At 41.1% G+C, this 27,835-nt stretch overlaps 1 protein-coding gene across 4 annotated transcripts in view; it reads right to left on the bottom strand.

The window, feature by feature from the left end:
- Window positions 1-27,835, bottom strand: part of PLEKHG1 (pleckstrin homology and RhoGEF domain containing G1) — a 225,168-nt gene that overhangs the window by 133,749 nt on the left and 63,584 nt on the right. Inside the window, exon 1 of one of the 4 annotated variants that reach the window (XM_072767926.1) lies at window positions 3,582-3,834. The exons of 2 other annotated variants lie outside the window; for them this stretch is intronic. Coding sequence is in view for 1 of the 2 variants with exons in the window: in XM_072767909.1 (XP_072624010.1) it covers window positions 392-509 (118 nt within the window). In the remaining variant the exon portion in view is untranslated. Of the gene's footprint in view, window positions 1-391; window positions 599-3,581; window positions 3,835-27,835 lie in introns of those variants that run through there. One more of the 4 variants, XM_072767909.1, reaches the window with a different exon arrangement.

The following is a 27,835-nucleotide window of genomic DNA, read 5'->3' on the forward strand; positions in this document are numbered from 1 at the left end:
TTTACCATTTCCCATACCAGAGTTAATAAAGTGATAGGCTTTAGACTAGAATCTGCCAAAAACCAGTACACCTTTTGTCTTACTAGTCAAATACAAACATCACAAAATAAGGATTACATCTTAAAAGATTTGGAAGGAAAATAAAATGGAAATAATGCCCTTTTATTGGATGACCATTGAAGTCACCTATGTCTTTGACTAGGAAAATAGAAAATAAACTGTCCACAATGACTTAGACATAATTCAGAACAACCCAAAAAGAAAAACAGACTCCAGGTTTGTCAAATTCTATCCGAAGTGGGGGCTGGTGGGGAAGATTGGAAGCTCGTCATCACCTTCCCAAACCCTTAAAAAAAAAAATCACACAGTCATAGCAGAGTGTCAAACATACCCTGAGTCTGAGTTCCATCTTGGCTCTGTGGATGAAGGAGTTTGGATTCAGGCCTTCGAGGGGAGCTTCGATTCCTCCACCCTCGGATTAGGGTGCCCACCATGGTTGTGGACAGCATGCTCCCCGGGCAGCCGTGGCCCTGCGGGGCGACGGGGAGGGGTGGGCAGCCCTGTCAGGCCGCCACCGTCAGGAGAACCATGTCCGGCTGGGGCAGGAGGAGGTACTACACCCAAGGCAGACAGGTCTGGGCAGTTGTACCGCCTTGGTCCTCCACCCACATTCTCTCTGGCTTGTGTTGTCAGCCTTCCCTCAGGAGGCCCTTGGAGAGTTTGGGAGATGGGATGAGAAAAGCAGACAATGCAAAAATAAAAATGAGGGATAGGAATAGAGCTAATCAATAGGAGGGGATGGTCACTACTACAGAAGCTCCAATCTTCTTCACACAAGGGAACATTTTTTAAAAAAATCTTCCCTTTTTACTTAAAGAAGTCTCATTTGTTAACATTTAAAAATGACATGGGACGCCTGGGTGGCTCAGTGGTTTAGTGCCGCCTTCAGCCCAGGGTGTGATCCTAGAGACCCAGGATCGAGTCCCCCATCGGGCTCCCTGCATGAAGCCTGCTTCTCCCTCTGCCTGTGTCTCTGCCTCTCTCTCTCCGTGTCTCTCATAAATAAATAAAATCTTAAAAAAAAAATTTAAAAATGACAATGTGGGTGTGTGAGGGGGGAGGTGCATAGGGGGTGAGGCCTGTACCTATGCACCAATTTCTCTTTTCCCATCCCATTTCTCTTCTGAACTAGAACAGCTTTGGGTCAATTGCTTTTCCAAAGAGAAACCATTCTTCTAGATAAACAGAATTTATTCATAATATATGAAAAATATTTCTAATGTTCTGAGTGTTCAATTCACAGAATTGTATCAGCTTTTGTGGCTGAGGAAAGTTGATTCAGGGAATTAAATTAAAATTCACAATCATGTAAACTCTCAAAGGCTTTTAAAAAATGAATTGATTCCAATGGCCTCATTTTTTTTCTCTCTCCTGGTGAATTTGGCTGGAGTTGCCTCATCTTGAGGAGGTGAGACCTGAGCTCCACTCACTTAGTACACTGCTCACTTATGCCCCCTACTGGTCAAGGTGCCAGGTGCACATTGGTTGGACACCAATGATTGCACTAATCTTGTGGGAGGGGCAAGTAGTAGAAAGTTCCAGAATCCTTTGAGCGTCTCCCTATGCTATGTTCATCCACCCTGGGTGGTACCAAAACTAAATTCACTGTAGCTGACCTAAGACGTTTTGATATTATTTGTAGTCTTACGACTTTTGTAGATGATGCCAGTGAAATGATCCATATCCACACGTGACTTCATTTTTTTCTCCCTTCCCACTGACCCCTTATTTAACAAGATGAAGACTGTTTTTGTAGGAGGCAAATTCCCCAAATCCCTCCATATTCCTCACGATAAAAAACAATGCCTACAGTTTACCAAAAAAGCAGCAGAGTTTTGAGGATACACACCTTACGTATTCATTTAGTTGAAATTTTCCTCATTATTTTTGACATTCCCCAAATTTGAAAACACTTTAGTATCACTGCAGATGGAGGGGAAGTAGAAATGGGGGATGGGGACTTGAAACGGTACGAGAGAAGGAAGATGTTGGTACTACTCCCTCCTCATCCCAGCCTCAAGGTGAGGTTAAGCCATGAAGCTGGGGCACAGTGTGTGATCATGGAAGGGGCAGCATTTGATGAGAGGTACAGGTCCTGTTTCTCCTTATGGTGCTCCCCAGAGGGGACTCCCTCTGCCATGGAGCACGCCTTCTGCCGTAGAGGGCAGAGCTGGGCTCTGACGGGGTCAGCAAAGAGCTGCCCAGGCAGTGATGCTACCTACCTTTTAGGGAAACTGCCAGAGAGGCCTTGAACAGTCTCTCCATTCTCATGACCTCCAGAGAGGAGGCTGAAAATGCCTTTGTTGGGGACACTGCCTATGGACCTGGAGTGGCATCCAGAAAAAACAGCAGGGGTGCTCAAGCCTGGGGTCTGATTCTGCCTTGGAGGTGGGGGATGAAGCAGGAACCTTCGGGATGGTCCAGGGTCACTCATCAGGGGACTGGTTCAGGAGGTGGGGACACAGCCTGTGCGTTTGCCTAGAATCATTTTGATTAGGAACTCTGTGTCCAGCTGTGGGAGACCGAGCGGGCTGGGATGAGGCATAGTAGGGATTCCGGGCAAGGCTCAATCAAGACAAGCAAAAGCCACCTTCACCCCGTCCTCCAGGTAGGGTGGCAGAGATAACACAGTGATAGCGAAAAAGCAAACGATCTGCTGTGAAGTCTATAAAGAACTAACATTCTCCAAATGGAGCTCTCCTCTGAGGTCTCCATCATTACCACTGCCCCTGAGCCCCATGAACAACAGACATCGGTCCCTGGTGGATGAATGAGAAGTCCAAGCAAGGTGAGAGCCACAGGGTGGAGGGCCAGAGTCTGAAGCGCAGGGAAATGCCCAAACTCCAACCCTGAGAACGCTGCACAGCTGCTCTTATCAGCCACCAGAGGTGACATACATGCGGAAAAAGTAGGTAAATGGAACTGGCTATTCTCCCAATAAAATTCCCTGAGCCTCACACCTGAATTGGCCCTATAGGTCTGCTTCCTCTGTGCTGTCTTGGTTTCCAGGGCACACGAGGGCAGCCCTTGCTACCCTCTACTTACTCTGTCTATGCAACCAGCTATCCCCAAACCTCACTGTGCATCAGGAACCCTGCATAAAATGCAGATTCCCAGGGCTTGCCTCACGAGGTCTAAGACAGTGCCGGGGGCTGTGTTTCCTCTGGTTCCCCATGTTTTCTTCCATTGCCAACCTGGAATCCAGCTGAGGAGGGTGTGAAACCCACTGACCAGACTGTGGGCTTCTGGGAGCCAGGGGCTACAACCTTTATTATCATCGTGCCCAGTGCAGCACTGAAGCCAGGACATGGTTTGCTGGGTGAAGCGAATCAGCACTGTGGCCAGGGGCCCCGCCACGTCCACCACTGTCAGGCTGCCCAGTACCCCCAACCTCTCATCCATCTCTCGCTTGCCACTACTGCCAACCAATACCCTGGCTGCAGGTGCCATCTCAGGACATCCCCTTGTCTTCTCTGCTCCCCTCCACCCCAGACCCCTCTGAATCCCCACATTTTGCTTGCCTGTGATGTTTTATTCCAGGCAGTGATGATTTGTCGGGGTTGCAGTTTCCTGGCCCTTCCGCCCCACGCAGAACAGCTCCATCTTTGCTTCAGCTACCACTGAAAAGGGGTCTGAATGCAAGCTCAAATCTCAGGTTTCACAGCAGCATCGAACGCCCTGCTATCCTTAGTTTGCCCATTGTGGCAGGTGGACGCTCAGTATCCAAGGTTTTCCCCAACAGGAAGTTGAGCAATGACCATGACTGCTGTGGGAAACGTGGTCAGGAAGAGGAAGGAGAGTAATGTCCTGCCTGTTGTAGGTCAACCCCACCCTTCCTAATTCATACGCATATACTTCCTTAAACAGACCTGCCATACGCTGGCAGTGTTCTTCTACCAAGAAGCAAAGGGAAACAGCTTAATTGTGAGCCCATGAGGTCATTCTCCTCCAAATTAGTCTTCTTATGATATACCCTCCTCCTCTCCATGAAAAAGGACACATTGAGGAAGGAAACACACTTTTTCTTCAGACCGGAGATCTAGAAAACCAGGATCCCGCTGAAGGCTCTTTGAAGGCCAATATGGTTCATGACAAACTTTGGTTCATAGATGTTCGCTTCTAATGTCCCATGGTGACTATGAGTTACCAACTGGTCCCTAAATTTCATTAACATCAATACTGTCGGGACGCCTGGGTGGCTCAGTGGTTGAGCATCTGCCTTTGGCTCGGGGTGTGATCCCGGGGTCCTGGGATCGAGGGGCCCTTATCGGGCTCCCCACAGGAAGCCTGCTTCTCCCTCTTCCTGTATCTTTGCCTCTATCTCTGTGTTTCTCATGAATAAATAAATAAAATCTTTAAAAAACCAAACCAAATCATCAATACTGTCCCCACCCCCACCAGCAAAGGGCTGAATTGGGCCATTTGCTTCTCTGTAATCTCTTAGGGCCTATCATGGTTTAGGGCACACAGAGAACACTTACCAACTGCAGGCTCTAAAAGCATGTCAAGCTGTGATGTGGCTCTCAACTGTTAAAAGGTGCATTAAGCCATCAGAATTAAGTATGACTTCCATTTCGGCTGCAAATATCAATTCTCCTATTATTATGTCAGGAAGGAGCTGTTGGGACAGAGGGAGGGCTATGTGTGTGTGTGTATTTCTTCCTAGCTCCTCATTGTTTCTGCCCATTGTTTCTGGCTGTGGTTCCAGGAGATTCTGGTCTCTTTGACCCTCCCCATATGGGTTTCTCTTTGGGGCAGAAATCAGGAATTTGATCGGCAAGTGTAGAAGGGAAAACTGGGCAGACATTATGTAGCCCCACTCTGGCTCTTTAGGCAGAGAACTACTCACAGAAGCACACATTTTGCTTTACTTCTTGATGTTGTAAAAGTGTGACATGTGCAAAATCCTTTCCTGTGAGGGGCAAGGCTGCCCCATTCACCCTGCTGCATGAGAAAGCTTCAGATGCTGAGTTTAGTATTAGACCTGGCCACTGATAGAAGGCACTGTCTCCAATGTCAGCTTTATCAGTAATCAAGGTGAGGGTATGGTCTCTCTCGGCCTTACTCTTTTATTTTTTATTTTTTTAAAAAAGATTTTATATATTTGAGAGAGAGAGAGAACGAGTGGGGGGAGGGGAAGAGAGAGGGAGAAGCAGGCTCCCCACTGAGTGGGGAGCCCACTATGGGGCTTGATCCCAGGACCCCGGGATCATGACCTAACCAAAGGCAGACAGTTAACTGACTGAGCCACCCAGACACCCCAGTACTCCTATGTTTTAAATTTTCAAATTGGTTTAGAACCTGGTATGAGCTTGGCATCTTTTATACTCTGTCCCTCAATATCCTAAGTGCATGCCTTTGGTGTTTATTTGGTGATTTTGAGCAAATTATTTTATGCCAGTTAGTTTTTAGGGTTCTGCAGTTAGCTTTTTTTGGTAACTTGGTGAGAAGGTTTAAGCCTTATATAATGTGCAGTTTTTACTTTGGCAGCTCATTCAGCTTAAGATAATTTTGCCCACAGGTAAGTGGCTTTTTATAGAGTATCAGGGCTGTTCATCAATGGATGAATGAATAAAGAAGCTCTATCTATCTATCTATCTATCTATCCATCCATCCATCTATCTATCTACACATCTACACATATATACACATACACACACATGATGGGATATTACCCACAAAAAAGAATGAGATCTTGCCATTTGTGGCAACATGGATGGACCTAGAGGGTATCATGCTAAGTGAAGTCAGACAGAGAAAGACAAATACCATGTTATTTCACTTATATGTGCAATCTATATAAAACCCCAAATGAATAAACAAACAAAAGAAGTAAAACAGGCCCTAAATACAGAGAACAAGCTGGTAGTTGCCAGAGTTGGGGGAACGGAGGTGAGGGGAGGGGCAAAATGTTTGAAGGGCAAGAGGAGATATAGACTTCTAGTTACAGAACAAGTAAGTCACAGGGATGAAAGGTACAGTACAGGGACTGTAGTCAATGGTATCATAATAGTGTTGTATGGTGACAGAGAGTAGCCACAGTCGTGATAAGTACAATCTAATGTGTTAAGTTGTAGAAATACCATGTTTTGCACCTGAAACTAATGTAACATTGTGTGTCAACTATACTTCAATGACATAGATAGATAGATAAGATAGTCAGGCCTGTAGGCATCAGGCCCTCCCTCGCAAGTAGGGCTCAGCCCCGCTCCCCTAAGCAGATGGCTAGGCGGCCCCAGCAAGTACCCGCTTAGTTTTTAGGAGGCAGGCTACTGCTGCTTGCCCTTGACCTACAGAGGTTCAGGGTTTCTGAAGCAGGTGTATTGAGGCAAAGAATCAACAATAGGAAAAGGAGAGTCCTTATGTTTACAGGCTTTTTAAACATGAAGAGTGGAAGAGTATTACAAGGCAGCAAGTTCTGTATGGACTGCGGAGTGGAGTGTAGCTTTGAGTGCTTATTGACAGGTCCATCCAGGCAGCACTAGATTAGCTGCTCCAAATTCCATTCTGTATTCAAGGCCAAGAGGAAGCCGAGTTGGGAAGGGTGCAAAATTTTTGGATCTGGGTGTCTCATCCACAGGGTTGAGAGTCTTCCCACACTATGGGGCCTTAAGTGGGTTCTAGATCAATCAATTATCTCACTCATATACCATCCAGACTCTGCTCTGGAGTTAGCAATGGTCTTTGGATCAAAGTCCATGTTGGGAAGATAACTAACTGCTCCAGGGGATGGGAAATAAAAACCTATTTTCAAATTTGGAAAGGCCTTAACTTAGTTCTTAACATGAAGAACATGGAAGAAATTCTAAAGTTAAAAGAAAAATGAAAATGAGAAGAAAAATACGATGCTCTCATGTCACTTCTCTCTACATAATAACCACAACCCAGGCTGCAACTGTTCTAAACTGGATGCTGTACAAAATTCAACCAACTCTAACTCCTAAATGCCATATTTACAGTCCTCAGTGCTGCAGTGCTCACATACAGGAAAAATATCAACATGTGTGGTGCTGTGAATAAAAACTAATGCCTGAAAACCTTACCTGTAAATTCATATGCAATCTGGATTCTCACATACACAGCCAGGTCTTGCCAGAGACATTTATTAGCTGCCAAGGCATTTCTTCTCTTTCCATCCAAATGGTAGGAAAATATGCTCAAACTCGCCCATCTAAGAAGATTTTGCTTGACTCTCCTAGTGTCCAACTCTTTGGGAGGCAGCTCTCTTCTCTTTAAGGGTAAAAGTCACACAGGGTTTTCTGTACTCACCTCTTCATCTCTTTTCCAACTCACTCCAATCTAGTTTCCAACCATCAAAACAGCTCTGTGGCCCAATCCAGATGGTATTTATTAGTTTCTTTCTCATATAACTTCTGGCAGTGCCTGACCCTTTTGCCTCTCCTTTCAACTTGAAGCACTGTCTTCCCTTGGGGACCATGGTCCCTTATTATCCTGGTTTTCCTACTCCCTGTATTGATATTTCTTTTCAGTCTCCTTGTAAGGTCACCAATGACTCATCTTTGTGGCCCAAAGTCTGAGCATCAGACTTATATCCAAGTGACTGATATCTGAGAATTCACAAGAAGCTGAAATGTAATAAACTCAAAGCAAAATGCAATCTTCCTCCCAAATCTGGTCCTCTTCCAGTGAATGCCACCCCACTTGTGTGGATATACCAGCCTGAAATTGGAGCCATCCTTTCCACCTTTCTGCTCCAGATATTCAAATCATGAGCCCCATCAGTGATTTTGTTTGTTTGTTTTTACTTATTAGCTCACTCTCAAATGTCACCTACTTTTCTCCACCTCTGCCCTGGTCATCTTTCACGTACTAGGAAAATATTCTCCAAAACCTTCTCTGGAGGGCATAGGACCACCATGCCACAAGCTTCGCAAATTGCAAATGTGATGTCACCTCACCCTTACTTCATGCACTGGAAATTCTTCTGTGCCTTTTTGTTTCATCGAGGATAATGATCAAATCTTTCACATGGTCCCCAACATCTGGCATGTCCAGTCCCAGCCTCCTTGGTAACTTACTGGATTCTCTCTTGGACAGCTCTAGAATCATCACACTTCTCTGAGTTACTCCAGGGAATCAGGGTCACTACACACTGCTTTCTTGCCATGGACAATCTTTTGCTGAAACTGCTGTCATGAGGTTCAGGTGCCTGTGTGTTTTTCCTTTGTAGCATTTATAATTTGCAATGAATGCTTGGTTTATAGTCATCTCCCCAACCAGTCCACTCTGTAATATTGATGTGGGTTGGGGAGGTCATGTGTTTTTTACTCACATCAAACCTCCAGAATAGTGCTTGGCACCTAGTACATATTCAGTGAATATTTATTGAATGAATGAATGAATGAATGAATGAATGAACTACTGTGCACTGAGGCATTGGTATAATTAGTGTGCATGATATTTCTATCATAGCTGTTGTAAGGTAAAAGTACATGATCTTGTTATAATTAGAAACTAAGTTCTGTTCAAGAAAGTAGCCCATAATTATAAAATCATTCCCGTGGGAAAACATGATCTAGTTTATGATATCTACTTTATTTAATGAATTCTTCAAAGAGCACTGTGGTATCAAGTGGGCTGTCTCTATCACCTATTTAGATTTAAGATTCGCATCTTCTGTGCCCCTAGAAATCCTATCTGTATTGCTATCTGCAGCCATAAAGCTCCAGAAGTTTAACAAATGACTAAACATCTCTTTGCAGCTTAGTATTCATTATAAGATTAAAACCTAGCTTCAGTCATATTAAAAAAAAACCTGTTAAACTTGCACTCAATTAACATAACCACTAAGAAATAAAAGTAAGGCAGGCAGCAGAACCTTCTTGTGCCTCATTTTTAATGTAGTGCAAAAAGGATTTTCACATTTACAGTTGACCCTTGAACAACATGGGGGGTTAGGAACACTCCCTCTTCCTCCTGCAGTAGAAAATCCACATGTAAGTTTTGACTCCCCAAAACTTTACTAATAGCTGACTATTGATGAAAAGCTTTCCTGATAACACATACAGTCGATTAACACATAGCTTGTATGTTATATGCATTATATTCTGTATTCTTACAACAAAGCCAGAGAAAAGAAAATGGTATTAAGAAAGTCATAAGGAGGGGAAAATACATATACAGGACCGTGCTGTATTTATTGAAAAAAAAAAGCAGCATGTAAGTGGACCCATGTATTTCTAGCCCATGTCTGGGGTGAGCTCTACTTTCTCTTCTGCGCTGAAGTAAGTAAGGCTATACCCTACATTATTGTGGCACCTCACTTACAGCTATAATTTACCAAGAATTTGTTTAATATACTGATTTTGTAGAAAAATCACTCATTAATATTTTTTCCCTTTTAGAATGTGAACTGATGCAGCCACTCTGGAAAACTGTGTGGAGGTTCCTCAAAGAGTGAAAAATAGATCTGCCCTACGACCCAGCAATTGTACTGCTGGGGATTTACCCCAAAGATACAGTTGCAGTGAAATGCTGGGACACCTGCACCCCGATGTTTATAGCAGCAATGTCCACAATAGCCAAACTGTGGAAGGAGCCTTGGTGTCCATCGAAAGATGAATGGATAAAGAAGATGTGGTTTATGTATACAATGGAATATTACTCAGCCATTAGAAACAACAAATACCCACCATTTGCTTCGACGTGGATGGAACTAGAGGGTATTATGCTGAGTGAAATAAGCCAGTCGGAGAAGGACAAACATTCTATGGTCTCATTCATTTGGGGAATATAAATAATAGTGAAATGGAATAAAGGGGAAAGGAGAAAAAATGAGTGGGAAATATCAGAAAGGGAGACAGAACATGAAAGACTCCTAACTCTGGGAAACGAACTAGGGGTGGTGGAAGGGGAAGTGGGTGGAGGGTGGGGGTGACTGGGTGACGGGCACTGAGGGGGGCACTTGATGGGATGAGCACTGTTATTCTATATGTTGGCAAATTGAACACCAATAAAAAAATAAATTTATTATTTAAAAAAAAGAGCAAATAGGTAAAATAATAAAAGTTTATAGGTAAACCTTTAAGAAAATTTTTTCCCTTTTAGTTTTTCAGGGATTTATTTATATTCTCAGACATGAAAAGTGACAAATTTGAAGATTTATTTATTTATTTGAGGGGGGAGCGGCAGAGAAAGGAGAGAGAGGGTCTCAAGCAGACTCTGCTGAGCGTGGACCCTGGATCCCAGGCCCCTGAGATCATGACCTGAACCAAAATCAAGAGTTAGATGCTTAACTGACTAGCCACCCAGACGCCCCTTATTTTTTTTAATTATTTATTTTAGGTAAAGGGAAAGAGAAAGAGAGAGAGAAAGAGAAAAAGAGAGAGTACTCGAGTAGGCTGAGGGGAACAAACAACAGGTTTAGACTGAACTCCAGTTCATAATTACTAAGTATCCAGAGATTTAAAGCTTTAAAAACTACAATATCAATGCTAGCCCCGTTGATAAAACCCAGGCTTTCTAACCCAATATAAAAGGCACCTGGAAATGTTTTGTCTTTAATTCACATGCTCATTCATTCACTCATGGATGGTTAGAATGGAGTCCCAAGAAAACCTCAACATTTGGCGGTTGAAAATAACCATCTGCTCTAGCAAAACCTTTGTTATTTGTGATTCCACTCTGAAATCTGAACCCCATAAAATGTTAGGCCTCTATATTAGATTGGTGCAGAACCTTAAACCGGAGACCGTGCCAACATTTCTCTCTCTCTTATAAAAAGAGTATGCGGATTAATTATAAGGTGCTGATTGACCGGGATTAGTCCTTATCCCTGTCTGCACAAAATTAATTCCTACCACTTACATCAATTAGATTGGGTCAAGATGGGGAACTGGGGCTGAACCTAATATAAAAACTTCTGTTTACTAAGGCATCTGAAGTGAATATGGATTATTTCTTTTAAGAAATAATTCTTGTTTATATACGGGGAGTTATTAAGGGCACTAGGAGTTAAATTTCTCTATGCTCACTTTATAGAATTATTAGGGCTTATGCAGGCACTGTCGAATTTAGGTGTTCATTTGGAATGGTTTTAAAACATTTGACTAGAAAAAGTGAGGAAACACATTTAGCTTTTTGGCCGCATTTTGTCTGTAAGTATCAGGTATTTCAGAGGTCATAAATACCTTTTACATGAAAGACAAGGTAACACACTGATAAGACCGTATAAGACTCCTCTCTTTACTCTTACTGAAAGCATGTGACATTAGACATTTTATTTTATTATTATTATTTTTTAAAGATTTTATTTATTTATCCCTGAGTGACACACAGACTGAGAGAGAGAGAGAGGCAGAGACACAGGCAGAGACACAGGCAGAGACACAGGCAGAGGGAGAAGCAGGCTCCACACAGGGAGCTGATGGCGAGACTCAATCCCAGGACTCCAGGACCACACCCTGGGCCGAAGGCAGGGGCTAAACCACTGAGCCACCCAGGGATCCCTGACATTAGACATTTTAATTAACAAACAGTCTGCTAACTAGATTTTCCAGCAAACAGAATTTGGATAGCCCCAGATCAGAACACCTCTACCCCAGTCAACTCTTGATAGTAAGCTCTCTTTTACCTCCCAATGGTCTAAACCTCCCCCTTGATGCCACTGGAGGTATATCCCTCCTCTCCTTCCTCTTCTGCTGTGGTCATCAAAGACTCCCAAATATGCAGTTCCAGAAATCTGTTCTTGCTTCCATAGACAGCAAAAAAGTGAGCTCAGGAATATAGTCTTATGCACAACTTTAAATGGTTGGAGCAACCACTATCAATAAACAGTGAAAGATAGTGTTACACAGTATTAGGAATTAAGCAGGGTGGTGTATTTTGCCCCAGTATATAGTTAAATAAAAAACAGACTATTCAGACGCCAGAATTTAGAGTTTCTTTCCCAGTTAAGAATACTTTACATGAGGGCCATGTTTCAGGTGTTGAACACAAGTGGGTTACCCTCTAACCTGGTCTTAGGCCTATGTGTGTTGTGAAGACATCCCCTGATCTATCAATTGAGCCCAGAAGAACAAACAGGAATAAATAGGAGTCAACCAGCCTGGAGCTTCAGGATGAGGTGAGGAGCAGGTATAGGGAATGCCATGTGCAAAGACCTGTGGTGCCTCTTTGGGGTAACTGCTAACAATGTAGTAAGTAGAAACTGTGGGGTCTGTGCATGTACATGAGTGTTCAGGGATGTGTGTGTGTGTGTGTGTGTGTGTGTGTGTGTGTGTGTAGGAACTGTAAGGACAAAGACTAAGTAACAAGAAGACAACAGAGGTAAGCAGGAACCAAGCCACAAAGACCTTATACATCTTAACAAAGAGTCTGACTTTATCCTAGAGCAATGGGAAGGTCTTGAAAGGTTTTAAATTGAGGAATATCATGATTAGATCTGTGTTTTGCAAAGAAGTCTCTTGATGAAGTTGGAGAACAGATGAAGAGTAAGAATGCATGTGGGGAGGCAGAGACCAGGTAGGAAAGAGATGACAGTGGCTTGTATCAAGACCTCTGGAGTGGCGGGAAACCTATAGCTTGGGGCTGGTTAGATTGGGGTGAATGTGAAGGAGAGGGAGGGGTCAGGGCAAGGGCTAAGGCCTGTGGTGTAGACAGTCTGGAGTCCTTTGCTCACAGGGCTACGCATACAAAAGCAGAGGAGTTTGGGTTGTGTGTGTGGGGGTGTGATTCAGGTAAATAGTGAGTTTTCCATTTTTTAGACATTTAGGCTACTCTAGTATTTTCTTCTCCATTATAGCTAATCCTTTGAAAGCATTTTTGAATATGTACTTTTTTAGAGCTTTTGAATTGCATCAGTTACTCCTTCGGATCAGAGTCTATTTCCTTTATCCTCATTTCTCACACTTTCTAACATTGCAGTTGCTCAAGAAATGTTTGTCTCATGATATACTTAGGATAAATTCCCAGAAAGAGTGCTGTAGGCTTAAATACTTAAGGCTTTAATAATTCTTATTATATGCTGCCAGGTTTTTCCAAAAAGATTGAATCGATTTTCGTTGTCAACAATAACACATGAGGACATCCGTTTTCCCTACAGCCTTTCCAGCATTGGCCTCTGACATTTCTTCACTTGGTTGGTGTAAAATGTTTTCATTTTAAAATTGATTGAAGTTGGGATGTGTTTTCGGATTTTTTCCTATTTGTTTTCTTTTGGTTGAAAATGGCTGTTTGTATCCTTTGACCACTCCAGTTAGAATCTGATGGTGTCCTCAAATTATACAAATTCGTGTGTATGTGTTATCAAGTCTTTAATTTTTGGTATGTGATATTTCCCCATTTTGTTGCTTTTATTCTGTCTCAGATTTAGAAAGTTTTAAAATTTTACATAAATACAGTTGTGCATCTTTCCCTTTTTGATTTGTTTCCTTCAACCCAATTTTCTTCTTTGTAGCTAAAACTGTGCTATCCAAGTCTACTATTCCTTAGTTCATTGGGAGTTTGTTGAGGTATATATTTTATGGTACACGGTCTGAATCTTGGATATTTTTTCTTTTATATTAAATCTTGTGGTTTGTAACTTTACTAGTTTTTTAGTTGATTCATCTATAGTTTATAAATATTTTATCATGATATTGGCAAGAAATATTTATATAGATTCACTTTTGCTATTTAAACTTATTGTCTTAGGTTTAAATAATCCTCATGCTTATTCTTCCACTAAGAAAAATAAGTTTTACCATTAAAGATAGATGCCAAAATAAAACTACCTTAGGAAGGGGGTAAAAGACTCAAGATCCCCAAATATATTAGAAATCTGAAAAAAATGAAAGACATGCTTGTACAGTTAGGACCTCCCTTCTCCCAACTCCTGACCCTGACCTGGAAAGCCTGAGAGGAAAACCATAAAAAATAGCAAGAACATGTGAATATATGTGAAAAAATACTCCTGCGACAGCTCAAGTGGTCAAAGGCATGCAGTTTGGTCTCCAACAGATCTGGGTTTGAGTACTGCCCCTGCCACTTAGCAGCAGTGTGACTTTAGGCAAGTTCCCCCATCACATCATGGAGGGTGCACCGAAGGACAGGAATGAGCACAGGAAGACCGGTCAGGAGCTGCTCTCACAGGGCAGTAGGGGAGAAATGACAAAGTGCACACAAAGCTCTTAGCCCACACTGCCAGCCCACACCCAGTAAGCTCCCAAAATGGCGCTCGCGATTGCTGAACTTTTCTCAACTAGGCCTCTTCATCAGTTGCTATGAAAGTTTTGAGTTTATCACCCCGCTTTTCAAATAGGAAACAGTTCTATTCTGTGTGCACTTCTTCTAGGAAATGTGCAAGGTATAACCTGGCATTATGCCATTTGAAATAAAAGTGAAACCCGGGTGTCATAAATATAGGTCTACAAATGTTTTAACAGTAGCCTGACCTCGGCTGGCTCTCTGCTCCTCATGTGGGTATCATTCTTAGATGAGCTTTCAAACCTCCCTGCTCCCCCTGCCTGCCCCTGGTAGCAAGCTGACTCTGGGAAAGACAGGGGAAGACCGCTTGACCTCTGAGGTCATTTGTTCTGTCATGATTACTAGAGTAACATAGCAATTATCCAAATTCCTCAAGAGATGAGAAGTTTTGCCTAACTGAACTTTCTGATCACTTTAGAGTTAACAATAAAGCCCTCTTTCAAGCCCTGCTAAATTCCTTTTTCTCTAAACTGGGTGATACGAGCTCTCCCACCCCCATGAATAAGTATGGTGTCCAAACTATACTGTCACCTTCCTCGGATGATTCAGGCGCTTGCTCTGCCTCAGGGTCAGCTCTGCTCAAGAAGCATCACCACAGACTCCGGGAGGAGAGAGACAGATTGAATGGAGACCTAGGATAACACGCTTCAGGATGATGTTCTTATTTCCTGAAATAAATTCCTCACGCCTAAACATTTTGTGTATGCAGTGGAGAGGGAGGGTTCAATTTTCTTCTAGAAACTGAGTTTAGAAAAAAAGGAGTCCATTAAGGGCTTTGGCTTACCTACATTTTACTGGACTACAGGTGTATGTAATGCCCTGAGAGTGTAAAGCCCTGAGAAGTGAATATATTCAAGCATCTAATAGCATCTAATAGTTGGCTGTAGAGAGACACAAGAGCATCTGCTTTGTCTACCAGGCTCTTCATCCAAATGCTGACTAAAAGCGGGGCTGAGTTAGCTACGCTCTGTAGAGGTCGCGGATTACATAGAACATTTCAAAACAATGCAGCCCCAGACAGATGTGCATATGCTTCAAGATAAAAGGATCTTTTAATAGAATAGAGCTTACCTTAAAAGTGTTTTTGGAACTTGTATGCATGACGATCTGCCCTTTTAAAGAGGATGCTAAAGGTTAATTTTCTATGGCATAAAGACTGCAGACAAATGCCAAAATTCTATTCCCAGACCTAAATTATATAATCAGAAATAGAGCATTCGAACTGCACATCAAATAGTCTCGCTTTCTGGCAGACTATGAAAAAAATCAGTTTCAATGTTTGAAGTAGGCATTTGTTTATATAATGCAACCAACCATGACTGCCAAACACAATAATTAAATGCTTTAACAAGGGAGAAATCTTGCCAGAATATGTAATTTGAGGGGGAAAATAAGCAGAGGGTTGATATGTAGCAGAAAATGCTGAATTATTTATTTCATGCTGCTCAGAAGCAGACACCCAGACTACCTGCAGAAATACTAAAGGGGAAAAGAGAGCCTCAGAGGGCGTTATTTTATTAAATCTCATCTTACTTTTTATTTCTAACTGGTGCTCTTTCTTCCCACCTAAACTTGAAAAATGAGGAGTTCTCACCTTCCTTTCATTACCTGTGTGGGAATGAAATTAAACATCAACCAGAAAAAGAGAAAGTACCTACAAAGAAAAAAGCACTCACATTTTTCTCTTTTCATTAGTTACCAACTAAAGTTTTATTCAGTTTGGAACAGTTGGACTGTGCCTGTATTTCTTTTCTGGGGAGGGGAAGAGCATCATAAAGAAGTGCTTTAATGTCTTTTACTTCTGTAAAACAAACAGACGACCCCAAACTGGAATGTTATACCCACTCATCTTTAAAAATTCCTTCCTTCTAAATTGAAAGACTTTGGTATGATTTTTCTCTTTTAACGCTCAGAGAAAAATCCTGGCATACCAGGAAAGAGTTGAAGGTATTAAACAACAGTGCTTTAATATTATGTAAAATAATAATGGAAAACATTCCTCGAATACATATTGTATTTTATAAATAATTTAATGTATGTACATCATTTGTAAATATAGGTATAAATATATTAGTGGTCATATCTTATGTATGTAATAAATGTAATGATTTAATATGTATGTTTATATATTAGTTTGTATTAATTATACTACCTGTGTCAAAGCAATGATGACTTAAAAGTTTTTGTGTTCTCTTACTTCACCTAAATGCTACTCTTGGTGAAAGACAACATCAATTTAATATAGGCGTCTAGTTAAAATGACCAACTAATGAGAGCTTTTTAAAAGGGTTCAACATCTGAGACAACGGAAGAACCTTAATTTTGACATGCACGTCTCTGAGATCAAACAACATAAATGCCCTCTAGCTTCCCTCAGGAACTTAAAGGAACAGAGGAGAAAGCAGAGAAGACGGCGGCAATTTCTAGACTTTGCATAGCACTGCAAAGCACTGGGTAACATGGCATTGGGCTCTAGTTTTCTCCTCAGCATAAAGAGAATACAGGCCAAGGGAGCCCCTGCACCACTCACATGGTGGGTTACGTAAGAGAAATATTGGTATGAAGACTTTTGGTATTACCCTCCCTTTCTGTTACACAGACAGTGGTTCCTTGATAGCATCTGCACAGCTTTTGTGTGCCCTAGAGGGTAATTTCTTTAGCCTCAGGGACCCCCTGGCCCAAGGGATCATTAGCTCCTGACCAGCCTCCTATGAAAGGTTCCTAACTGCTTACCATTTTTTTCACTCTTATCTGCAATTCAATCTCCACCCAAGAGCTAAATTCAGTCTTCAAAAACTTAAACTGGATTGCATCACTCCCCTGCTTACAACCTGGAAATGTATTCTCCTTGCATTTAGAATAAAAGCCAAACTCCTTGATGTGGCCTGCAAGGCCACACGTGATGGCACCCCTATCCATCCTTCCCATCCTACCTCATTGTCCCGCTTGTCCATTGCTCACTAATGTCTCTGACATTCATTCATTCATTCACTCATTCATTCATTCTCTCATTCACAGTCCAAACTTAACATAGGCCTTCCTCAATCTCCCTCTGCCAGTGAAAGTCTATACTCTTGGGAGTAACCTGTTGCCTTCATTCGTAGCACTCACCACAATTTATAATTATGGACAAAAATGGTTTTAAAAGCATCTTTCAGCTCCTCTAGACTCTAAAGCAACCTGTGAGTGCCACTTTAGCTGTAGCACCTGCTACACTGCTTGGCTTATGGAGTCTTTCTGAATGTGTCGGCTGCGTGAAAGCCTACGCAAGTGAGGACTGAGAGGACTCCTGACCTGACCAATTCCTCAACAGTTCTAGGCTTTGGTTCCTTCTCACCCACAATAGCTCTGCCTTTCCCTCATTAAAGGAGCACTCTTTAAGACGGACCAAAGGGAAGCAACATAAGAGTTAAAACATTGTGTTATTTCCCTTGGCTAAATGGACTATTATTTGGAGTCAACAACTAATAGGCCCTTTAGCTATGAATGCTAATATGATCCAGGGTCCCCTCACTCCCAGGATAATTAGGGAACCCCAAAATATATTGAATTAATCCAAGAATGCAAAATATATATTTCTTATAACTCTTAGCTCTAGGGCTGACATGTTGGCACAACTCCAGGGGGGGCTCTGTTCCCAGAAGGGTTTGTGATCAACCTCTGGTGGACTGTGTAGAGCACATCTATGTGGCTCTAGGTGATAGCTCTGCTCAGTTCTTCATTGTTTTCATTTTGGATTATTCTTTAAGCTCTATGCTTTGCTCCTAGGTTTATACCTTGTTATAAACCCAACATTTATCTTATATACTTCTTTAAAAATATGATTAAATGGATCATATTCCTTATAAAGTCAATGAAATTAAAGTCAGTAAGAGGCTATGAAAAGAGAATCTACTTAAGTCAATTTTTTATTAGAAAAACACCCCCTAACATTACTGATTTTTGAACATTGATTCCTCACATTGTTTATTTACTTTGAAAACATAAGCACATATGAAAATATTGTATAACATTTTTTCTTGATTATTTTTCTTGAAATTTCAATCAAAATCCATGGGGTTTATAAAGAAAAATAAATGTCTATTTCACTGAGGGAGCAAGGATAAAAATTAATAAAGTCACTGCTTTCCTTCAATACAAAAATCCCTCAGTAATCCCAGGAATGGTCTCAAAAGGAAATTAGAAATACATTTTAAGGTCAAAATCTGGGTAAGTGCAATGTCAAATGAAGAACACCTTTGGTGAGAACTTAATTGAGCTTAAGAATCATTCTTTACAGAATCAATTGCTTCACAGGATTCTGCCAAAGGACCTAAATCAATAGTTCAAGAACTCTGACAACAAGTATGACATTGAAAGTAATGTAGGTAAAAGTTTACCCCAAAGAGCATCTCACAATCTTATGTTTGCTAAAGAGTTAATTCTCCCCTTACATCGAAGCCTTGTGGGTTCAAGTAGAAGTAACTGCAAGGGAATCAGGTATCAAACTAGGTCAGAGAATGTCCTCTGTGGAAGCTCAAATGCCATCTCAGAAGCCTCTTCAATCCCTGTCCACCCAGGCAAAAGTCACCTTTTCTTGCTCTTTGTTCCTACTTATTCTGTGCAATAAAGACACATCCCAACTCTCTACAATCAGAAGCCTTGAAGGCTTTTGCTTCCTCTATTTGAAGGCTACATCTAAGCCACAGATCTCCTTTTGTCTCTCCTGAATCCAATGTAGCTGTGCAAATGTTTGAGTTAAAAAAATGAATGTCGGTATTTAACAGTGATCTTATTTTAGCCACCCTCCAGAACTAGGTGGAGGAGAGAAACAAAGAAGCTCCGAGAAGAAGGCTTAAGTTAAAATGTTTAAAAATAAATTAGGATTAGCAATTGCTTTGCGTCGTCACTGCCATAAAATAAAAAGATTACTGCCAGATGCATGAAATATATTGGTCACAATAATTTAGCTCTCATCTTATTTACATTTAAGGTCAAATAAGACATTCTGTTTTGTATTACTTTGTACAAAGTAGGAGGATTGGGAAAATCATGTATTTTGTATCATCAGAAGGCTATTTTTCCAGAAACAAATCAAAATTTTACAAAATGAAAGAAACAAGTTTTTAAAACTTTACTCTTCCCTGCCTCCCCCAAATAATCAACTTATTTTCATGATCCCATATAAAACACTTCAATTTTAAAGTCTTTTGTGTATTTCAGGTCAGGGCTGATTAGGAACACTCAACCCCAGCTGACTGGAACACTGAGCTCTCCCTTGGTCATGAGCCAGCAAGACTCCATGGAAACCAGTGAGTCCTAACAGATCAAAGAAAGAGTTTAGCACTCAACAATTGCCTGAAACAACCCAATAATAGAAACTATGCTCAATCAGGGCACAATTTCTCAAATGGACCATTAAATTTTATTATAGAACTCAAAATATCACCCCAAATCCAGAAACTTACGAAAGGATCTGTTGGCTTTCAAAGAAAACCATAATTCTTTGGAACAAGGCTACAGAGAGGTTAAAAAATATTTGAGGGAGCCATAAAGAACCCAGTCATTTTGCACTTTGTTTGGAAGGTATTCTGATTGTTTCATGCTTCCATGATAATTTTTTTTTCTTGTTATGGTTTTAGGAAAGCTATGATAGGGCAGCCAGTGCTTTATGTCTTTTCTTGGCAGGTACAGATGGCAGCAAGGTCCATTCAGCCCATGTGTTGGCACCAGGACACAGCAATACATGGGCACAAGAAGCTTCTAGCTCACAAACAGGCTCTCACACCCAACGGAAACCAGCTTAAAAAAAACAAACAAACCAGCAAGTAGACTTTTAGAATCAGTCTTCACTTTTATATTCCTGGAAAGACCTATTTGTATACAGGCTTGTTAGCCACTTTGGTATCTGTCAATTTTCAAATACTTCTGCTCTTTATGTCTCTTTAGACACACATCGCACATATAGACAGAGGTCTTGAAACCTTTTGTACCTGCTGACTGAGACATCTTTAACAAGTGGCACTCAACAACAAGATAGCATTTTCCCTTGTTATTGTTGGATTTAATGTCACTATTAGTTCTAAGAAAGGTCAGTTCTGCTTTTCACTGCTCCATTAATTTCTGAACTTCTGAATTCAGTTTCTCTAGAAGTTCCTAGGTAGAATGGAAGCTGTATAAGAAAAACCACATGATATTCAGTAATTATGAGGCAGGAAAATATTTCTGCTTGAATTAGTGAAGCATACCATTTAGATCCATCTGTTGCAAATTGGAAAAACTAGACTGCTGTGAACAAGGAAAATTTTATCAGTGGAGGTTGTCCCTGGATTCTGCACTTCAAACTACTCTCCCCCAAGATACTTGATAATGTGAGATTATATGTAACAAACAGAAGCCCATTCTGCACAAGCCCCATTTTAGTGCTGTATTAAGACAACATAATGCCATCTCTTATAAGTTGGCTGAAAACACAAGATTCAATTGAACGGAGAGGAGAAGCAAGCAGCCTTCTTAGAGTTGATTCTCGGTCAGGGACTGAATACCCATGAGGTCATGTGCGGGCATTCTTTTAAGAAGTTATGTCTACAGCAATACAATATTTCAAAAGGCTAAATCAAATATTTAGGGATACAAGAAACTTGAAATCTTAGTAGTTTAGTAACCAAAGCGATACAAACCCAGCCTTAATATATGTTTAAATGGGCCCAGTTTTCACATTGTGATATTTAAATGGTTGGCCTCTCCAGCTCCAGACTAATTTAGCAGACCAATTTTTAAAGATCTACCTTTCTTATTGCTCATTAATTTAAAATATGTGTGTATATATGCATATGTGCATATATATAAATATATATACAATATACACATCTTTTGTGAAGAAAATAAGGAATCTGTATTTGGTCTGATGGTAACTATGCTAAGCTAGAAGACAAGATATCTTGATTCCAGTTCACTCTCTGATGCATACTTTCTGTGCACATTTGGTGGCATCACCAACTCTCCCTTGGCCTCAATCTTCTCATAAGTAACATGAGATATTTAGGACTAGGTCTTTTGGTATGCCTAGTAGGCACAGAGTGGAAGAGGCACACTAGGCCTTTGGTTATCTGGAAGGTAGAATTCTGGCCCAAGAAGATAAGAAAGATGTTTCATGAATGCGGCAAGATAACAAACGGACTCAAGTTAGCAGAGGGATATGGAACGGGAAGGTAACTGGAGGTATGGCTGGACAGAGCCAGACTACAGAAGCCCTTGAAGGAGTAGTCAGTGGTATATAGTGGTGACCTCAGCTGTTGAGAGGAAGGCCAAGTCTATTCTGTTCCTAAAAAAACTCTCTTCTTTGGGCAACATTCCAATTTGCATCTATTGGCTTCTTCAGACAACCACAACTCCACCCAACTGCAGAAAGTGAAACGTCTGATCCTTTCAACACATTTTGTCCACATTATATTTATATAACTTGCCTCTTTTACCCAGAGTACTGCCAGGGTGAAGGAAGACTCAGAAAAAAAAATCAAACATCTCTGTTCAACGTTTTGTTGTTTTGTTGTTGTTGCTTTGAATGAGGTATTCTTGTTCAAACAAGGACATTTCCAATGTTGAAGGAAGGGAAGGAACATCAGATAATCTGTCAGATAAATCTTTCCACTTAAGAGATGGGAGCAAGGCCCCATTACAGGACACTGGCCCACTGAGGCTGAGTTTGTAGATTATGCATTTCTTTGGTCTTAACTGGAATATTACCTGAGCTCCAGAGTGGGGCTACCTTCACCAACTTTCCTGGATCGACAAACGCTAAGGAACAAACGCCAGAAGCAGCTGGGGGTTTTACCATCTGTTTTATAGCTGAGAGAAAGAGCAGCCTTGCCCTAGTGGACTGTGCTGGTGCCTTTAAGGAATTGGGAAACACAATCCAGCAGGAAGAAAGCCCCGTGCGTAGCCTTGACATTATTAAATCAAATAATTAAAGCCTTGACACAAGCAGGAAAAAAGTTCCATTTTTCCCTACAACTTTCTCTTGCAATGACTTAGTGTTGGAAAAAGAGGACAATGAGGAATTTTGTCCTCCCAGTGACAGTAGCACAAAGAACTGCAGTTTACTTAAGTAACTTGCAACCTACCAACAGATTGCATTCTAAATCATTCTGAGCCCAGACTTACAGTCTGGAGTCTGGAACATACTTTCCTATGGATGTAACATTCTAAGGGATAAGTAGGTAATGAAATTGCCTAGATTGGTCTATTTAACCTTGGCACTAAATAGCACAGGGAGCCTGTGAGGTATTCCTGTGCACATTTGGTGGCATCACCATCTCCTGATTGCAACCTAGTTCCACCCATCTGTCCAAGCCGGAAGCCTAGAAACTACTCTCAGCAGCTCAGTTATTGATCTACTGTCCTCATGCCCCATAGGCCCTGTGGTCTACTCCCGAGTCCTACAGATAGAGAAATTGGGAGAGAAGACAGTATTTTCTAACAGAATAATTTTCACTTAAAAGCCCATGAGATACTAGAGACATTTCCAATTCTGCAGAAAATACAGTATGACTCTGGCACATGCTCCAAAAAACAAAGTGCCAGTTGGCCCATGGTGGGCCCTGTGCATAAATGATTCTGGACAGTGGTCAGCTGGATGGTGAGCACCTCCTGGTCCTGGAGACCTCAGCAACTTAAGACCAGAAGATGAGGGTACCAGACAGTTGTTCAGAATAGGAGGCATGTCCTCCTTCCCCAAAGGTGCCAAGAAATAACCTGAGGGACTTTAGAGAAGAATGCGCTGTCTGCAAAGGGATAAGAGCCTAGCTGGGGCTGACAGATTACACTCAGAATTAGGTTTACTTAGAAAATGAGAATGCAACAATTAAGGACAACAGCCCCACTTTCGTGGGCACTGTAGGCTGCTTACTCCATGTCTGCTCTCCACTTCTCCCTTCCCAACAACCCTTGTTTTGTTGAGGTGTCTGCCTCTTCATCTCTTCTACTCACAGTCACATGGCATAGATACAGTAGTGGATCCCATCCCTAGCTGTATTGGTGGATCCTGATTAATCTAAGCCAATCAGTTCATGGCATTCATAGTATAGCTATTCCTCTCTGTGATGTAAGGAGCTCCATCGGACTGGAAGAAGGGACTCGTCTTCCATGGCTAGGGAGAGACTCCTGTCTTTCTTCTGGTGCAGAGGGACAAGGGAATCTGCTAATCTATCTGTGTTTAGCGGCCATTTTGTGATCATTTGTGGGAACCCACCAGAGAAAGAAGCCAAGAAAGATGACAGAGCAGAAAGATGGGGAGAAACTGTATCAGTGATGTTCTTAAGTCACTGAGTCAATGAACCTTAAAGGTCATCCTCCCTCAAGAGTGGTTTAAAAGAATTCTTTTTGTTTTAGCACCTTTGAATTATTAGTCTTTACCATAGCTGAAAATGTTCTATCTTATAAAGTGAAAAACCAGTGGGGGAGAAAAAACAATGAAACTAGTAAACCAGGGAAAGTATGAAACTTTGGGGATAGGGGAGTGGGAGACAGAAGATGTAATAAATGTGAATGCGCTTTGAATGTTAGGAAAGAAAGTGCCTTACATATCTCTAGCATTTTCTTGCTGAATATATACTGATCTGCTAAAATAAAAATTCTTGAGAAGATAAGTCTTCAATTTGCTATAAACCTACAATACATTATGCTCATCATTTTCTCTAAATGGCTCACTTGGGAAGCACATTTTCCTTAATCAAGATACCACATTATTTAATCCATTTACTCAACAACTGCTCAATATACAAGAGTGAGCAACAGTAAATGATTTGCCTTTCAAGCTAAAATCTGGTGGCAGGAGAGAGAATTAATCCTCTCTCTGCAATATAAATGCAAACATTTGATGTTTAAATTGGTGCTCCCAAAGCATAGGAGATTTGTTTAATCGTAAGTCTGAATAAACTGCCGAGAAGTGGTTGGAAATAATTAGAAGAAAAAGTTTTCTTGGCTGTCTTTCAAGATGGTCAAAAGAACGATCATGGAGGAAAGAAAATAAATTAATGTGTTCAGTATCTCACAGCAGGTCAGCTGGTCATGTCAACGAACCTTCTTACCATCTGTTTTTTGTACTCTTAAGTGACCCCATGAGCATCATAATCATCTCACAAGTGCTTAAAATTTCTCAGATAGAAAGCTCATGTTCATAAGAAATCGCATGGAAAACTTTGAAATTGTATTTTGTGTCTAAAAAATACACAGTTGAGACTGGTCTCCAAGTATACCAAGTGGTAGACCAGTTCATTGAGTTCCAATGGAGAGAAGTCCTACATCCCCCATGAGAATCCAGTGCTTTACTGTTCTGTTCTCAGGATCACTCAACTGTACATGTACAGGCAGAACCAATTTAAAAATGGAGCATGTTCCAAAAGACTCCTGGTAAATGGTTGTTTATTTCTACAGGAAAATGTGTTCCAGGTTCTAATGGTATATATGGTTCCCAGCCACAAAAAAAGCCATATAAAAGCTTTTTAACACACAATAATCCTCAATGTGGGATCCAATTGTAGGTTATCGGTGTCTTTATGGAAAAACATGTCTAAGAGGCTAGGGGATAACCCCTATTGGGAAGACAAGGAGTTGAAAGGAGGAGGTAAAGGCAAAGATTTTCTTATCTTCTTATCTCCTTCAACTTCGCATCACCCATAACTAGCAAATCCTTGCCTTGGGATGTACTGTCACAATAGGTATGTTTCTCCTTTTTCCTTTCTTCTTCCATGATATGTACAGTACCCCCCATGAGGCTCAAAGAGGCACCATCCTCATCATCTCTTCATTTCCCTCTCAGCATATGAGGCCCTGTCTTATTGCCCATTCCAAAGCATTCCACCATATTTTGCTACAAAATAAATGAAAACACCTGGGTCTTAGAGTTTGAAAATTAAAACTGGGATAAAATGCAAATACATAAAACTTTAAAGTGCTATATAATTGTAATGTGTTCCTGTTATTGCTCTGATGTGTTACTGAAGCTCTCCTGATTCATTCTTATACACAATTACTCATGTCTGTGTTACTATAGTTTTATAGCTCCCATGCATATCTCTAAACACCAATATCAAGGTACATGACCTAATACAAAATGCTGATGACACATTCTCCAGTTGTGAGAAGTTCTCCAGGAGATGAGGGTTGTCTACAAATGTTGGACTTCCGATTGTTTGTGGGAACAGTGGGGAAGAATATAGGTAACAGGAACTGGCCCTGCAAATGGCCCTAAGTGCATTTCAGGAACAGTATGGGTTAACTAGAAACAGTATGGGTTAACTAGGCTCTGTTAGCTTGAAGGCTTCCCATGCATAGTTTTACGTCTAAGGAGAAAAAAATACACTCCAAAATATTTTTCAAATGAACTTTTGGAAAACAATCCTGGCTTAAATTGAAGATTGCTTGCACATAACATATTCTGTGTATATACATAGTTTTACTGCTGAACCCTGATTAGTTTCCAGCCTTTCCCTATAGAATCCTAGTCTTGAATGCTCAAATCTTCTTTAGAAATTCTGAAAAGTTTCGTTAAAAGGGCATTTTGCTAAGAGGGAGATCTTGGTAGATTCCAACAGTGATGCAGGCGAGCTAGCTTGTGCCTCTGTACCCTCTGAGGCTTTATCAGCGTTGTCTCACAGGCAGACGTTGAAACTGAGGGCACAGATCAAAGGATTGACTTGCTGAGCCAGTCATTTGATGGGATGACACATCTCCACAGCTGGGGGAGTGGTTTCCAACTCTTCACTGTCCACCCCCTGCCCCCAACCCCAAAAAGGCAGAAGGCCATTTCCTTGGGGAAGGCTTTTCCAAAGGATTTCATACAGTTCAATTTTACAACTTTACACCTGGCAGACCAAGGAGGCTTTTTTTTTTTTTTTTAAGAGGGGCCTTAAATAAATAAAGTATGGGGTTTTAAAAACCTGCTCTGAATAAAAGGTGATTTAATGAAGCTAAAAAGCACATAATTAACCAAGCTATACCTTGAGTCTAAAAGTGCCACCAGATTTTCATCTCTAAAATTTCCTCAGGCATAAAGAACAGCATAGTCCTTCCTACCAGTGGAAGCGGGGAGGGGGGACCTGGTTGGGTGGGGGGGAGAAAAAGTGATGTGGACTGAAGAGGCAAAGAAGAAAGGTGGAGTTCTGCTTAAGGGGGAAAGAAAAAGATTAAGCCTGGAGAATAACAGTTACAGGGAAAACTAGAATATTTTCTAATTTGGAGTTTTCCAAGAAACACGTTACCACATTTATATCCAGGTTTTAAGGGTTTAAAAGACAATTTCGTCAGAAATATTGGATAGTAAAATGTCCTGGAGTTTTAAAATTTACTCTGCAACAGTCTTTACATTCAGAACTATGGATAAAGAAATTAGGGCTCATCATGTAAGATGGAGGCACCTACCTGGTCTTGAATATCTCTACATTGAAAACCAACCCAGCTTATGGATTTCTTACGAATATATGTGACATTTCTTTATTTTGAATCAAAGAAGTTTGTGAATGGTTACGTATCAGGGACCAGGCTATGTAACATGTGTAAGACCTAGTTCTGCCTTTGAATTACCTCAGTCCATTACAGCAGGAATTAACAGCACCTGAGAAGGCATTTCAAGATGGATTTTAAAAATCACACAGCAGTGTCACATAATTAAAATTGCTAAATGCATTGTTCAGAGTCTAACTGATATAGTAGCTTTGAGAAGCAGACAGATAAAATCAGGTGGGAGTAATTTAAAAAGGAGGAGGAATTTGAACTGAGTTTAAAAGGATAGATATGGTCTAGATAATAGTATTACTGCTATTACTGTCCAGCTCCATTTGAGAGCCTGCCAAAGGCCAGGCTCTCACTATAGTTGGCATTGAACGTGCGTGCACTCTCTAGACTCACAATGAAACTAAAGTGAGTTTAGTGCCATGATTTTATAGATGAGGACAGCAAAACACTTGCCCAAGGTCCCAGGGAAGAGGTGAGTCGAGACACATTCTCAGGTCCTGGTGACCCCAAAGCCCACTGTGCTTCTTACAGACCAACTCTAGGGAGCAGAGAGAGTTTTGGGTGGCACAAAAGACATTTTTTCTAGAATAGTTGACTTAAAGATGGAAAAAAAAGGTTAGATCTTACAGAGAAAGCAGCATGTCATTGTGAATTTTTAGACCAGATACCTGACATAATTAACCCAGCATGTTGGGTGGACCAGACTGGTAGGCAAAAGGAACAGGAGATTCACAAGTTCAGAAAAATGAGAGAGAAAGAGAATCTGGTTCTTCTGCCCCACTGTGGCAACACAGAGGCACACGGCACGGCTGGGCTGCAGGTAGCAATTCACATTTCACTGTAGCAAAGAAGATACTGGATTTGAACTTGTACCTTAGTATAACTTGTCCTGTTTCAAAAATTACTAATTTTGTAACTTTGGGCAATGACTTCAATTTCTGAGAGTTTCAGTCTCCTAACATGCAAAGCCCAATTCATGATTATAACTTGCAGAAGGCTAAAAGAATTAAGAAAAAGTATATACGGTTGACCATTGAACAATATGGTTGTAAAGGGCACCGATGGCCCTCCTAAGTCA

Source organism: Vulpes vulpes, chromosome 1 (assembly GCF_048418805.1).
Source record: "Vulpes vulpes isolate BD-2025 chromosome 1, VulVul3, whole genome shotgun sequence".
Lineage (NCBI taxonomy): Eukaryota > Metazoa > Chordata > Mammalia > Carnivora > Canidae > Vulpes > Vulpes vulpes.